Here is a 15965-nt window from a genome sequence, read left to right on the forward strand (position 1 = left end):
GCTTCGGGGCGGCCCCGCGGAGCCCGCGCGGGGGATGGCGGCGGCGGAACCGGCGTTGAGGCTGCGGCGCTGAGGAGGAGGAGGAAGAGGAGGCGGCGGCGGCGGCGGCGCGATGCCGGCGGCGGCCGGGGGGCTGCTGTGGTGGAGCTGCTGCGTGCTGGTGGCGGCGGCCGGCGCCCCGAGGGCTGCCGCGGCTCAGGCAGGTGGGTGTGCGGCCGGGCGGGCCGGGAAGTTGGGCGGGAGCCCCGGCGGCGCGAGGGGAGCGCGGCTCGGAGCCGCAGAGGAGCCGCGAGGAAGTTGCGGGGCGCCGCGATGTGGGGATTTGGAGGCGTTCGGGAGAGCGACGGCGCGCCGTGCCCGCGGCCGAGCGCCTCTCAGGGCTTTATGTAACGGCGTTGGGGCCGGGAGCGGCGGAGCGTCCCGCTCTGCGCGCCGCACTTCGGCGCCCGTCAGCGCTTCCCATCCCCGGCAGCGGCGGGCGAAGAGCCGCTCCGTTCCGCGCACCCCCCGTGTCCCATTCCCCGCAGCGCCGAGCGGGGCAGCCCTGTGGGAGGAGTGCTGCGTGCCCCGACCGCCTCAATCCCTATCGCTCTCCGCGTTCTCCCTGTTCTCCCGCCTTTCTCCTTTCCCAACGCTTCCCAGCCCGCAGCCGATCTGTCCCCCCGAGCTGGGGCCGCCCCGTTCGTAAATCTGGGGCTCGGTGTGACCCTTGAGCGCAGCGGGCGATGGTAGCGCGGGGGGCCGGCCTCGTGTTGGTTAGCGCTCGCTCAGAGGGCACTGCAGGTGCGCGTTCAGGGTGAGAGCGTTTTAGGGTTCCCGTCCCCGAATCTGGGTGCCGGCAGTTCGGGCTCTCGGTGCCCTGCGGACGGGGCTTGGCCTCCTTCCTCGCTCCCAGCGTTCCCGTGGGGGCGGCGATACCGTCGCCCAAACTTTTGCTCTCCTCAACCCGCGCCCTTTGCCGGCAGCGCGGACGCATCGAGGCTCCGCGATGTTTTCGTGCGGCGACGTTCGCGGCGCGGGGCTCCGCCGCGTCACGTGGAGCTGCTGACCTGGGAGCCTTTGTTCTGCTCGGGGATCGCCGGGCGACCCGACCCGCCGCTGTCCACGTACCCGGGCGGGGCGTTCGGGCACCGCCGCCGGATTGCCTGAGAGCCGCTCCGGGTACGCGGCAGCTCTTCACACGCGCCGTTTTGTTTCTCCCCCTCTCCCCGTAGCGAGGATCCCGCTCCCGGCGAGGTGTGCGGGGTTGACTTCGTGCCCCCGCTCGTCTTCGGTCGGTGCCGGTTATGGCAGCGTCCCCCCTCGGCGCGCCCCGCTGGCAGTTCTCCTGTCCGTCCGCCGCGATGTCTGCCCGCTGCCTAAAATTAGGCTGAGCTCCGAGAGCCTCCGCGAAGGCACGAGAAGCATGGAGCTGCCGCCGCGCTGCTCTGTCCCTGCGTTGACGTGCCCGGCTCTGGGCTCCCGCTGTCCCCGGGTGTCCCGGGGGAGCGGACCCGGCGTTCCCGTCCTGGTCGCAGCCCCCGTGGTGCCCGGTGAATGCTGTGACTCGTTTTCTTTTTGTAAAGAGTTGGGTGTATGCGTGTATGGATGCTGGCACTGAGAGCTGTGCTGCTGGTTAACGTGAGAACAGTATTAAGGATGTGAAATACGTGCCCGTGGGTAAGCAGCCGGCCCAGGGAGAAGCCCTTGCCCTGTCTCCCTCGGGATCAAAGCTCCCCTCTGGTTTTTGGGCGATATTAGAATTGCTGTGGTGTTTTGTTTTTTGTTTTTTTCGAGTTAAGCAGATTGAAAACCAAACCACGGTGAGTCCGGCCGCACGTAGCAAGCGGACCCATCGGCGGCACGTCGGCGTGGCGGGGCAGGGTGCAAAGCAGGTGGTGGCCCTGCTTCGGGGCCGTGCCGTGGCAGCAGCTGTAGGTGGCAGCAGCCCCCCGGAGCTCCCCGCGGTGGCAGCGGGGCCGGAGCCCGCCGAGCTGCCGGCGGGACGCGCCGTGCCGTGCGGTAACTCGGAACGATGGAGGTGTGAGCGGCCGCGGCTCCCCGGAGGTGGGCAGTGTCGCTGGGCACCGGGCACATGCCGAGCTCCTGAAGCTTCGGAGCAGCTGCTGCTATATATAAACCTGGGTTTTAACGGGTCTGCCAGGAAAACTTGTCCCGCTGCAGGCACTGGGGCAGCTGTGTGTTAGTGGGTGCATCGGTGGTACGGCAGCATTAGCACGCGTAGGGGCAGCCAAATCTGTAACACAAATACCAGGAGCACGTACGATATGAGCTGTGAGAATAGCACCAATATAAAGGTGATGAGGAGTAGCAATTCAGGCTGTAAGAATGTCGAGGCTTATTCCTGCTTTCTGGCTATACTGTATTATTAATATTCTTTGTTTCTGCCTTTGAAGCCTATCAAATCCTGCCTCTGCCATAGAAATAGATGGGCAAATAAAGTATTGAAAAATAAAGGCTTGAAAGTAAGCTGCAGAGTTTTAGTGGATGCAGTTGTTATCTGAGCTATAGAAGGTGTTCAGTCATCACACGGGCTTTCTGTAAGGTCAGTGACAGAGATTCCTAAAATACACTGAATTTGTGCTTGTTTGCTGTGCCTCCTGGTGCCTGTATAGCTGGACATACAGTACCCAAATGGGTGCTTACAGCTTAATCTTTCTTAAACCTTCCCTAATAAACCAGCAGTGCATCCTGTGCTCTCCTCACAGGTTGGATGCCTGCCTGCTCCTCCAGCTGGGTCTTGGGAAGATGCCTCCCAGAAACACCGGAGAGATGTCAAAGAAAAAAGCCCCCATGTAACCCCTTGTGAATAAAGCTGGCTTACGAAGAAGTCGGCAGAGCCCCAGGCTCTATGAGTGCAGAGGCAGAGTTGGGACCTTTGGGATTTCCAGGAAGGAAAACCATCATACTTACTGCAATACATCCTAACGTTCCATTTCCATTCATTTAAATGAAGTAGCAAGCATTTTAAGCATAAAAGTTTACGTGGCGTGGGTTGGCATGACCTTCAGTAATACTACAAGGCTGACAGAGTATCTGTTCTGAGTTGCTTCGTGCTGATCCATTCCCAGTATCCACAGTGAACTGGTGACCTTATTGGCCGTGCTGTCCCAGCTCCCCCTCCCCACCTCTGCTCCGCTCTGCAAAGCCACACTGTGGATATTTTTGCTCATTATCTTTGGCAGCAAGAATGTATATATCTAAATTTAAATTGCTGTTTGCTGAGGATATGTGACAGTATTTAGAATTCAGCATTATTTTATTATCTCTTTGAAAGGGTAAAAAAAAGGCTCATTTATTTTGTGAGATATTTCTGTAGTGTGAAAATATCAGCAAAGTAGTTGGCGTTTTCCAGTTGTTGTTGGTTTCAAATTTAGCAACCATTGTCCCTGTTGGTATATTTGATGCTCTAAAAATGTACTTGCCATTGAGTGGGAAGCTGAAGTGATTGGTAGGCAGATAGTATTCTTTGGTGGCTATTAATAATGCTCAGAGGACATATGGAAAAAGCCATGGAATTGGCTAGAAAGAAGGCCAAAATAATGTATATGGCTGCTTTGTTTGAAAGTTGCCTGTGTTCCAAATTGAAACAGCAGCGGCGATGCTTTACGTTTTCTGCCCCTTGATCCAACATCTCAGCAAGGAGCCCAAGCCAGGTCTGCACTGCACGTTTCTGGCTGCCCAGGGCTCTTAGTGTGCAGCCTGAGCCTTCACTGACACAGCTCCCTAAATAGCCCTTGGTGAGCATCTGCATTCCTGTTGTAACAAAAGACTGGGGACAGGAGGAGAATTCACTTTTTTGTGCTTGTTCTTTTTTCATTCTTTCTTTATTTTTTTTTTCTTTCTTGTTTGGGAAGATTTACAAATAGGTTCACTCGGTGATGTTGGCAGCAAATGACTCGGTGTTAATTTTCTCCTGAGATCCCAGGGTTGTGAATCTCAGCTTAGCATAAAGAGGGAAAAGCATCTCTGCCTGCTCTGCGTGCAGGGTGAAGTCAGAGCCCCTTCATCCAAGAATTGTGGGTTTGAAACCTACTCTTAGCTCCTCTGCAAGATTTAGTGCTGGGGCTTGAGTGTCTCGTGGCTTTTCAGTGTCTGGCAAAGGTCCTGGTGGCTTTGGAGGTGGAAATGTGGGTTTATGAAGGGTCTGATACCTGTGCTCTGCCTGCTGCCCTGACGTGTGGTTAAGGCATTAAAATATATGGGTTGTGCCTCATGCTGCAGCAGCGCAGTTACCAGGTGGGTGCCCTTTGGCGCTGCCAAACTTTTGCTGTCAACTTCAGTAGCCTCTTTCGTGCTGAAGGCAGGCAGAAACAAGGAGCAAAAAGCATTTAAGTGGTTAAGCACAGGCTGAGGAGCATTAAGGCTGTTTTGCTTCCAGGCTGCCACCAGCACGCATGTGGTTGGAGGGTTGTGACACTGGGCACTGCTTTACCTTTCCCTGACAGCGCCGCCAGGGAGCTGCCAATTACCACCAGGTCTTTGTGTTTAACGCTCTGCTTCCTTTCTTTCCTACCAACTTGGGGCTTCCAGCGTTGTGATTACTTATGGATTTGTAAGTCAGAAATAACCTCGTAATTGCTATATTGCTTTGCCTGCAGTAGCAGTGAGCGCCTTAAAGTTAATGCATCATCCACACAGAAAATTGATGTTTGGCCAAGACGTGGGGCTCTGACAGCTGATCTTATGGAGCGTTAGGCTGGCATGTAAATAGAGACTGTGGGTGACATTCGTGAGAAAAATGAGGGTCTTTGGAAATATTCCATAAATGGAAAGTATTCCTTGCATTGGCTGAAGATTCTTGGGGGTAACAGAGTTTGTGTGGATGCCTTTCCTTGGAGGTCAGTGATGTGAAGGCCTGGGGTGGATAATATGCGATTAAAAAGTAGGACAGCTGATCATTCAGAGCCCGATTTTTGCCTGATTATCAGGGTCTGTCTGCTGAGACGACGCTTGTGAGCTGCTGACGCCCTTGTTGATGGGAGGTTTCCTTTAATACGTGGAATGTTCCTTGCATTTCTTTCCTGAAATAAGCAGCAAAAATACCCGTGGACAATTCTTAATAGCCCACAGTAAGAAACTTCCTGGTGTTTGATTGATGATACCTGGCCCATGTGTACGGGTACGTGTGCCTGCATTGGTTGTATATTGTGCTGGTGGTCACAGGTAGGGGTGTGGAAGCTTCTGCAGGTACCTGTGGTTCAGTTCTTGTTGGAATGCTCTGCTTCGTGCCAGTGCTGTTCGGGCAAATATGCACCTGAGTATATTTTGTCAGTATTTGGTTTTGAGTCGGTAGGTATGGATGATTTTGCTACAAAAGCAGTCAATATCTATTTATTAAAACAGCATTTGTGTTGAACAGAAAATGTACGATCCAATTTGAGAATTAGGCCCACCCAGTTATGCAATCAGGTAATTGCATGTGTAATTGCTCACACAAATGGTCAGTTAGATGCATAACTGTCTGTTTGCATGTGAAATTCAGCAGTCTTGTAACTGGGGCTTTGAATATTCATTGTGGAAAAGGCAACTTTCTGGATATGATTCCTAGTGTTGCTTCTCCTTTGGCAGCCCCTGGACCAAAGGCAGTGGTAGGAAGCAGAGCAAGGGCAAGCAGAAGTGTGCTGGGGAGCCTAGGAGCTGGAATGGTGAAGAGAGCCCAGGCCACAAAGCAGCCTTTGCCTCACTTCTGGTGTAAGATCTGTGACAAGATCCACTTCAGGACGTAGTTTCCTCCAAGCATCCCTTGGTGTTTTCCAAGTCCTGTCCCACCCCCAAGTCCTATTTGCAAGAGATGTGAATGCAGACAGGTTCTGGTGACTTCCTGTGGCCATGGGATGCGGAGCTCAATGTCTTGTCTCCATTTCCCATCCCTGTGCAGGAGTAAGGTCACAGTGCTTCCCTCTGATTTTGGGAGGAATTTCCCTTTTTGTCACCACCACCTGCTAATATTGCTGTGTTGTTCCCCAGTGCTCATTCCTTTCTTTTATTACTACTCCTAAGCCACCTAATGACAGAGTAACAACTTGCATTCTTCAGCAGGAGGCCTCTGAAAGCCAGCTGATGCATCGGGGCTGTCAGAGCACTGTGTAAGCAACTAAAACCTGCTCGTAGGCTGATGGGTTCCCTTCCAAGGAGCCAGTGAGTGAGACAGTGCTGAAGGGCTCTCCTACTCCCCTCTGCCTTTTTTATTTTTTTTTTTTTGGTGGATTTTTTTTTTTTTTGCATTGGAGGGAGAGGGGTTAAAAAAAATAAAAGCTGCATTATGTCAGCGACCTGAAATGAATAGCACTGCAATGAGAAGCGACAGCCTCATTCACCTTGCATCCATGCAGAAATAACGGAGCTCTCTCCTCCCCATGCCTGGCAAAAAGGAGAGCAGAGCAAAGAAAGAGGAGCTCTGACAGAGGTGTGCCGTCGTGCTTGGCTCACAGGGAGCAGCCCAAGTGGTGCTCTGTGACCCTGAACCACGTGTCTGTACCCACCACCCTGCTCCTCCTTGGTGCAATGTGTCGGTATTAAAATGGAGTTTTTGCAGTAAGGATGGCTTTCCTTCCTACTTTCTCACCAGAATATTTCATTCACTTCTTGTTTTGAAGCTCCCCAGTGGCCAGAGGGTTCTTCTGCATGGGATGAAGGTTTCTTTATAACAAATTCCATTGCTCTGTAAGCAGTGAAAGTAATGAAGGCATTTAGCATTCCTGGAGATGCCACGTGCCCTCCTGATAGTGCTTTTGTGACACTTGGGTGTTAGTTAATGTGCACTTAAAAAATAACCTGTTATCACTGAGCTGCCTCTTGCTTCTTGCTGCTCTGTATTTCTCTTTCAGCGCTGAGCATCGTGCTGCTTTAGTTTGCACCGTCCTCTGGGCATCGTGATGATGTGCACGGATGAGGGGTGAGCACAGGGCAGTGCTGCCTTGTCCCTCTGTGTGGTAGGGGCTGGGTGATGAGGAGCTCATCCAGCCCTGGATCGATAGAGCTTGGCCAAGGAGTGTGGAGATTGCAGCACCGAGCAGGTGCACCGCATCTGCAGTCATCCCAACTCTACTTCCTAAGCTAGAAATGAATGGAAGAGATTCTTTTTGTCTGCCCAGACTTTCTGAATTGTTGTTCTAGACAATGTTTTTTGGCAGGTCAAACCGCGTTTTGTTATCCAGGCGCTCTTCCCAGCGTCTCATTGTTTGAGCACGTGTTAATTATCGCTCAGCAACCGGGCTGCGATGGAACCACGGGAGCCTTATCTGAAGGCAGAGCCATTGGCAAACGAGTTCATTACGATCAGAGCCACTCTAATGGATGTTAAATTAATTCATAATAACGTGATGCTTAAAATCCAATGTTAAGCAGCATGTTGTTAATAATTACAGATGCACTTCTGGCGTGTCTGCCTTTAATATTATTTCTTCCGACTGCGTGTTCAGGAGAAAGCCTGAGATGGGACAGCTCTCCACTACTTATCTTTTTACACTGCTAATTCCAGACTGTTATTGGAGCAAATAGCTTAATTACCAATGTGTCCATTTTGCAATGAGTAGATACACAAGCGTGAAAGCTAGCATGCTGATGTGAATATATGTAATTTATAGCAGAGATTCTCTAACTGCGGGGTTATTACAGAAAACTGACAGTAATTAATGGGGATGGTCTCTTTCTTGCCATCATTCAAGGGAGAAAGCAGAGGGGAGAAGTGTCCTACATTGCCACGCTTACGGTTAATACAGTATCCGTGGTTTGCTATTAGAGTTATTTGGGAATTGCAAGTGATTTCATTTATGTAAAACTGTTTATTTGATACTTAGTGCTTTAAAAAAAAAAAAAAAAAAGGAAAGAAGTGCCTTCGCTGTATAAAAGCCCATTTGCAGCATGCCTTAGGGCTGGGAGGTGTTGATTAATGTTATGTTCTCATGCAAAGCCCTGCAGCATCTCCTTGCCCCAGTCCTGCAGTGCTCAGTGAGGCTGCTTTGCTTTGCAGTAGTGAATGGGAATGAATGCTTTCTGGGCTTTGGCAACAAAACCTGTTCAAGGATCGTGGCCACGAGGCACCCCGAGCTGCAGACGCTGCTCTTCCTGGGTTGTTTGTTTATTTATTTTTTTTCCCCCTATTTCTTTTGAAGACACTGATGTGGAAGCGAGTTGGGAGGCTTCTTTGGGCTGTGCCTCCAAAGGTCATATAACACTCTGTGTTCTCCCCGACATGACACAGTGTGACAGAACAAAGTATTTATCTTGTGTACTTGTCAGCTTCGTTCTGCAGGCTCCGGAATGATGAAATGCTGCAGAATATGCTGCTGCTTGTTTCCTATAGGGACTTGTGCTGATTTGTTTAAAGTGTTGTCTGCACCCAGTAAACGCTTCATTTATTACAGCTGACACCTGGAAATGTCTGAGGGAGATGCATCAAGGCATCGTGCAAATATTAGTTACTAATGTACTACAACACGTAGTTGTGTTCATGTCCTCTGCTATAGACGTGGTCTGCAATGGTCCGTGGTGCTTTTGGAGGTGCGCTGTGCCGGACCTCTGCGAGCCGTGCTGTTTCCATCAGCAAAATGTGCTGTGACTCGTGCCAGGCAGCTCTGCTGCTAATTACTGCAGTTAGCCACAAACGAGCTCTTGCCTCAGGAGCTGCGCCGGTCCTCACCTCAAACTTCTGCCCATGACTTGTTCTGATGCTTAAGCAAAAGTAAAAATAGAACTCTCGCAAAGGTGACAGCGAGGGTTTGAGATGGCGATGCAACCCCGCTGATTAAAGTGTTGGATGCAAAGGCTTTTGGATTCATAATTCCAAGTCCCATACTAGAGGTGTTGGCTGATTTATCTATCTGTTTATTTATTTATTTAGCATGATGCAGTTTTCTGCCGTCCCAGAGGGACAGCGGGACCTGAGCGTAGCAAAAGACATGAGCGTGTCTGTAGCTTTCGGTCGCTCTTTGCTCGCCGTTCTGAATGGTGAACTCAGAAGTGACCCCGTGTGCCAAGTTGTCCCCGTTGTGTACGGGGCCGTGCAGCCCTGCAGTGAGGCCAACTCCTCACCAATAATTGGTGTCTGTCATTGGAACGTTGATATGTCACGGTGTTTAGTTGACTGACAGATGGCGGTCCGTACCACGGCATACGAGCAGAGCTTTTCCCTGGGCCAAATGATTACTTACCTGGTTTTCAATTAGCAAAGCCTGCCAATTACCTGGAGTGGTTTTTCTTTTAATTATGCTGCAATTACAGCAGCAAGGCGGCCAGGCTTTGGGGAGGAGAAGGAAACTGTGGCACGGACAGATCCTTGCTAGGAAAACTCTTGAAAGGAGACCAAAAGGGGAAAGCCATGCAGAGGGAAAGACCCATGAGCAGAGCCAAGCAGTGCACATGCAGGCAGCTGCTTGCTCAGGGCTGACGAACGGCCTCGGCTGGTTTATGAAGGCTTTGGTTGTCATCTTTATTTCCATCCCAGCTAATAGCAGCCTGGGCAATGAAAAGACACTTCCTTTGTAATTACAGTGTTCTCCTTTTTCCTTTGAGCCACGTGTTTAAATCATCGGGCATCCTATTCATCTGAATTGTCTCCTGGAGTTTATCTTCCCCTGCGGATCAGTCTCTTATTGTACTTTATTGTGATGAGGCCGTTCATCTTCCTCAGCTCTGCTCTGCCCCACTGGTTCCCTGTCATCCTCGAGGAGTAGGGAAGGAGATGGAAGAGGCTTTGGGCCTGAATGAGCCGGTGATGAAGTTGGGTCTCCTCTGGGATGGAGATATTAATGCAGCGTCATGAAAGATGAGACCTGCCCTTGCTTAGGGTGGTTCCAATAATGAAAAAATGTAATTAATCATAATTGGTTCTGCTAAGGGGATGTGATCTGGGAAAGACACCTGCTGAAATGGTGGTGGGAGTACATGGCAGGAGCAGGAAAGGGGCAGAGGAGCTGCAGTGGCCCAGGCTGCCTCTGTAGGAGTGTTTGGTAATGCCTTGGGGGGCCTCCAAAGACAGAGGGGCTTTGCTGTGTTGTGATGCTGCTTGTTCCGCAGCGTGCCCAGTGAGGGCCTTGAGGTTTTAATAGGTTTGAGCACAACAGCTGGGCTGTAGCGTAGCATGTTGGGCTAAAGCAAGGAAAGAAGTGCTCTGTGTGTTCCTTGGGAAGGGGATTCTACCTCTGCAGCCTGTATAACCTGCAGGAAGGCACTTTATTTTCTTGTTCTCCAGCCTTTCTAAGCCATTGAAAGACTGTCCATGAAGCCCTGGCATATTGCAGATGTCTCCCAAGTCCTCAGTTTGTTGCTTTGCTTATGGAGCTAACAACTGTTAATCAAATCAATTTCCTGCCTATAAAAAGTGATCACTTTGTTGCTAACACACAAGCTTGGATTTTTTTGCCTTTGCTTTTGAGGGATAGCAGTGGCACAAAGCGCCTCTTCCTCTCTGAGTTGGGGCCAAAGATTTTAGAAGCCAACCTGTAGTCTGGAAAAAGCCAGGTGAGGACTCTGCTCCTGTTGGGTTCATCCATTCACATGAGTAATTTGGGGCTTGGTTCAAGCTGTGCAAGGAGCCAGCATCCTGCACTATCGTAAACTTAATCCATTCCCTCTGTAGGAGTTCAGTAGCTCAAAACAGAGCTCGCGTTGTATTGCTATCCTCAGCACAGAAGACTGCCAGAACTGAACCTAACTAATGACTGGAGCTATAAATAAGTCAGCCTGCGTACGATGCTACCTTGTTCTGAGTTTGGATCTGTAGCTTCTACGGGGAGAAAATCTTTAGTTTTGAATTTTTAAGGGTGGGTGGGATACAAAGCTGCCAGGGAGATCTGAGGGTAGATGGGATCGACTCTGGAATATCCTGTAACTGCAAAGGGAAATCTGGCTATTTTGCATGTGCTGTGGCATTGCAAAATAGAGGAACTCTGCTAGCTCCCCACTGAGGCAAAAGGAGATACTTGGCTTACTTGAGTAGCTGATTCAGGCCCCAAGTAATTATGCTTTTATTTATTAGCACATTAAAATTCTTTTAATTAGGTTTTGGTGCAGTATCTTGAATCCTTTGACTTGAAAGTTCTTTTGTTCATAACTTACACATCAAGGCTTTGGTGGGGTTGCAGCTCCACAGATCATGTGCTGAGCTAATTAAGTAATAACGATTGAGGTGCAGGGTATTTCCTTGGGATTAATGACTGTCTGGGAGGAGTTGATGGCCCAAGGTGTAGCTGAGGGCCATTAACACCAGACAACTATTAATTCTAAGAAAATGCCATGTGCCAAGGTCATCGTTGCTATTAGAAGTTGAGGGCAACGAGGAGGTAGGTGCATGAAGTCACTTGGGAAATATATGGATTTCAAGAAAATATAATATGGTTTTAATGGGTATCTGCATGGTGTACCTGTTGATTAGGCAGTCTGTTTCTTCCCTTCATTCCTCACTGTTCTGTCCAAAGCTTAATGACGAGGATCGCAGTGATGGAGGATGATGCTTTTCTCGTCTAGTGCCCTTTATCTTAATGACGCTTATATTTTGGTCCACCTGAAAGGACTCTTTATGTGTATTACTATTTTTTTTCTCCATTCACTATAGGGCTTAACAACCCAACCTAGCAGCAGCTAAAAATACTATCGGTGCCAAATTGACCTCCTGTTCATACAGACAACTATTAACTTGTTCTGACGCAGCTACCTATTATGTGAGCAATGTGTGATCTGTATGGTGTCAATGTTTGTGACTTTGAAGTGAGTGATGCAGTAAGAATCTGAAGACTCACAGATCTATGAGGCTGCCTTCAGTAGAGGTATGTTTTTCTAGGTTTTGCTTTCCAAAATAGCGTTAAAAATGGTGTCATTGCTGGGAAAAACCAAGAACAGTGTGTTAAAGCACCTGTCCCTGTAGTGAGAGCATTGTATTTCGAAGTAGAACTGTGGTTGCAACGTGGTCTGCTCCATCCTGGGCTCTTGGTGGAAGGCTGAAATTGGTTATTCCCCAAGGACTGAAGAACAAAGATAAATCTAACAAATGTTCAGGTAACAGCTATATTTTACGTTAAAAGCTGAGGAGACTTGGATGCACGTCACTTGCATTGGAGCCATTTCCAGTGTGTCATGGCTAGAAGAGTTTGACCACCATTATCTTAATGTGATGATTTGAATGTTATGAGGAAGTCTTTTTAAGAAGCAGTGTTGAAAGGGCTATCTCAGCTGCTAAAGGAAGAGGGCAGACATGCTGGTGTCCACTGTATAAACAGGAGATTGCTCCCTCAGGCAAGCCCTGGCCTTTGCCAGAGCAATATATTTGCCAGTGTTTTAAAATTAGGTGCGGGATGCATCTACAGAGAGATTTCTTTCTTTCTTTTTTTTTTCTTTCTGGTATTAGTCCTTGTGAAAGCTGACCTGCCTGCACAGGAGGAAGAAGTCTTGTGGGAGCAGGACTTGGGGTAGGGTTTATGGTGGTCTTGGAGGGTCTCAGAGGCATTGGGTATCCTCCCATCCCTCCAAAACGTAGGCATCCTTCTGCAGTCTCCCAAAATCAGTGTGCCTTGCTAGTTAAATTTGGTTGCTTTTTTTGTTTCCTGTTTTTTCCCTTAAATTCAAGCACTTAAGAAAAGTTTTGAGCACCAACAGAAAACTTGCATTCATCATAATTTTGTAATTTTCTTAAATGTCATTGTAGGTACGGATAAATAAGCTGTTAAAAGCAATTATGGCCTGAATAATAATCCGAACTAATAAACAGAATGTACTGTGTAATTTTGGTCGTTTTCAACCATCTGGCTCTGGTCTCCCTAATTGACTTAAAGCACAGTGACAGTGTCAGCTGCAAACAGCATTCAGCTCGGCTGAGATTCCCGAGCAGGCATTCCTTTGGAAACTTTTCACCTTTTGGAGATTTTCAAAAGAAAGCAACAAATCAGTGCATCGGGGTTGTTACTGTCTCGATTACAACAGCACAGATCACGAATCCGTCGGCGTTGTCTTCCACTGAGCATAAAAACTTGATTTATAATGATTTGATTGTGTGCGGTTTCATTATTTCCTAGTGAAACTGCAATTGGAAGACTTTGAATGTTTCCAAGTATCTAAATTCATGCTGGCACTCACTTCTGAAGCTGCCAGAATTGAAATGCTTTCTGTGTCGGCTGGGCTGAAGGCGTCTCCTCAAGCCCAAGCGTCCCTTCGGTCAGCTGCTATTTGTGCTTTGCTTTTTCATTAACGCCTAGCGTTGCTAAAATTTTCAGGGCTCGCACTCAGTCTTGGAGACCCTTTGGTTTTGTTTGTCAGAGGTGCCGAGATGTTTATTTGTGTCCTGGCTGCAGGGCAGGCTTTCTTCTGAATTTCCTAGCCAAAGGCTTAGCGAGTTTGTGGCTCGCTCTGTGCAACCTAGGTGCTCGCGCTCTAATTGCCACGGTGAGCCTGACGTGACAGCCTAGCCTCCTTTCAAAGCTTATTAATTTGAAATGGCGCGGGGAGGGGGGTGTGGGCTTTCGAATATGTTCATTATTCACTTTGGTATTTGATATTACTGCAACTCCTGGTATTCTTTTTGCAAGGTGATGATGGAAAAGCTCTGCTGGGGCGCGTGAGCAGGGCACGGATTTCCTTGTGCCCCACTGTCTGACCTGCAGCCAAGGGTTTGCTCTCAGGGAGGATGCCTTTTATTGCCTGGATTTGCTTAATGGAGCACACAGCCTGCTTCGCCAGCCCCGCCGCCGATGTTTTCTGCTTAGTTTGCTAAATTTGATTACGCCATTTGGACGGGTCTTAATATTTACGCATATAGAAGGAACGATGCAAATGGCTTTAACAAGCAGCAAGGTATGAAACGTAGCTGCTGCCATTAATTCAGTGGGGTCCTGGTGCAGTGGTTGAAGTAGTTTGGGTGCTCCCACTGAGTGCGTAGCAAGGTGACCTGTTAATTCTTTTCACATATGCTGTTGCGTATAATCATAGCTGCTCTCAAATGTTGACCTCCTGTCTCTTGACATCAATTCGACCGGCGCACATCATCAGTTAACATTCAGGGTTGAATATGCTCTAGGTTTTGCATAAATAACGATGTGAGGGCTGGCAATTAGGAAACAATTTCTGTGAGATCTGGCAAGGTCAAGACTTGAAGTTTGGAGGATCTCTGCAGTCTGATCCTTGCGTAGGGGGGGCTGCTGATTTAGGGATCTGGATTGATTGGTGACTGATAGAAACTTTGCAGCCCTGGAATGGGAGTGAGGAGCTGCCTCCATTGACGCAGAGCTGTTGGGTCAAGGCTTAGGGCGAAACCTACGGGATGCCAAAATCTGGGATGGAACTTGGCTCAGTTGGGACTGAAGCATCAAGAGGCTCCCCACAGGCTTTTAAGAGGTCTTGTGGATGACGGGGAAGAAGAGAGAGCTCCATTAAAAGCCTCTTCTGGGCTCGGTCAGATTTTAGCAAGCCCTGCAGAACTGTTCCCTGCTTGAGGAGCAGACTTGGTTGGTGTGATCAGTGTAAAACCAGAGATCTGAAAAAAAAGAATAGTAATAATAATGCTGTATTTGCAGTCTCCAGCACTCGGTCTGTGTGTTGTGGTAGCTGACAAGGAGATGTAAAGCCCATGGTTAGGCTGATTGCCTTTATGATGTGCTCAATGCAAGTTAACTCACTTTTTGTACCTTATACCATTTCATTTTGTAGTAGCAAATAAAGCTTGAATGTAGTAAACATAATGTATACTGCTGCTCGATTTTACAGGCCAGTGAATAAATGAACTTCCTCCGATATTCCGCATCTCCTCCTAATAAATAGAAACACTGCGGTGGGATTGCGTGCGAGGAACTGGAAATCACTTATCTCTAGCTCATCGCCTTAGCACTGCTCTCCTCGTGCCCTTGCACATTGTGCAGTTTACCAACAAACTGGTTTTTGACATCGGATTTGATATTAGTGATGTATGGCCGACTCGAGGCACTCAACCCCCATGGCTGTTGCATCGAGGTCTGTCTGTGCTGCCAAGTCAGAGCTGTTTGAGAATGGCTTCGTAGCCCTGATTGAATCTACTGAAGCCAAAAGTGATGGGGGAAAAAATAGGCGATTTTGTTGCTAATTGATAAACCCAGTTCCACTTGAGGGTGAGCAGTGCCCACCTGTGGGGAGAGCGGTGCAATGTGTCCCTCACTGGTGCCATCAGCTGCTAAGCAAGGAACCTTGGCACCTGGCTTCCCGGCTCCACAGCCGCGTTCACTATGGGCACGTGGATGGGGAGCCCTGTGGGATTAATGCTAAAAATACTCGGGTGGCCAGCTGAGTGCCTGGAGCCCTTTGGAGGCACGGTGAAGAAGATTCCTCATCTGCTCGCTGTCCTCACCACACAACCTGCCCACTGAAGAACTGAGTGATGGGCAATCTGGCCTATCCATATGACCATATTGTTTTCCTCTCCTAATTAGTCCGGTCCTCACTGTGCTGATGAGGAAACAGATGCATGGAGCAGCAAATTACCTTCATCTCGCCTCCAAACAAAAAAGACACAGCTCTTAATTGACTCATTTGATCTCCAGCAATTCAAAGCAAGGAGAGTGGAAATATTTCAAAGTGGCATTTGGGTTCTGCAGAGGGAAAAGTGTGCTGGGAGCATATATGCATGTGTTCATACGTGCATATGGCCTGAAAGTGCTGAATGTGGGAGGTGGTGCAGCTTGTAGTGTAGCATTTGATGCCCCCCAAAGAGAGGCACAGAGCTCCTGATGGCAAGAAAATAAAAAGGAGAAGTACTGTATTACTTGCTTTGTCACCGACTAAATGTTTGCGTACCTACTTACACTATTTTTTTCATTACAGTTTCTTGATAAACAATTCTTTCTCATGCTGCATGGCATACTGCAGCTGCCTCTTCTTCCTGGGTGTTAGCCCAGGTTGTAAATACCTATTTCAATTGATTGCTGTTGCAGTGGTCTTGTTTTTTTTTTTTTTTTTTTTTTTTTTTTAAGAGCTTTTTCTAGTTGCTTCCCAGTTCCATTTTCTAA

The 15965-nt window shown here is 48.7% G+C and overlaps 1 protein-coding gene across 1 annotated transcript in view; it reads left to right on the forward strand.

Annotated features, from left to right (window-relative positions):
• Window positions 1–112: 112 nt before the first annotated feature.
• The window catches only part of ERBB4 (erb-b2 receptor tyrosine kinase 4), a 501644-nt gene continuing 485791 nt past the window's right edge, over window positions 113–15965 (forward strand). Inside the window, exons 1-3 of the mRNA XM_042822364.1 lie at window positions 113–203; window positions 1215–1532; window positions 1777–2001. Coding sequence (XP_042678298.1) covers window positions 113–203; window positions 1215–1532; window positions 1777–2001 — 634 coding nt within the window. The remainder of the gene's footprint in view (window positions 204–1214; window positions 1533–1776; window positions 2002–15965) is intronic.

The sequence above is a fragment of the Centrocercus urophasianus genome, unplaced genomic scaffold (genome assembly GCF_019232065.1).
Source record: "Centrocercus urophasianus isolate 14NV4802_14NV808 unplaced genomic scaffold, USGS_Curo_1.0 seq_20, whole genome shotgun sequence".
In the NCBI taxonomy this organism is placed as follows: domain Eukaryota; kingdom Metazoa; phylum Chordata; class Aves; order Galliformes; family Phasianidae; genus Centrocercus; species Centrocercus urophasianus.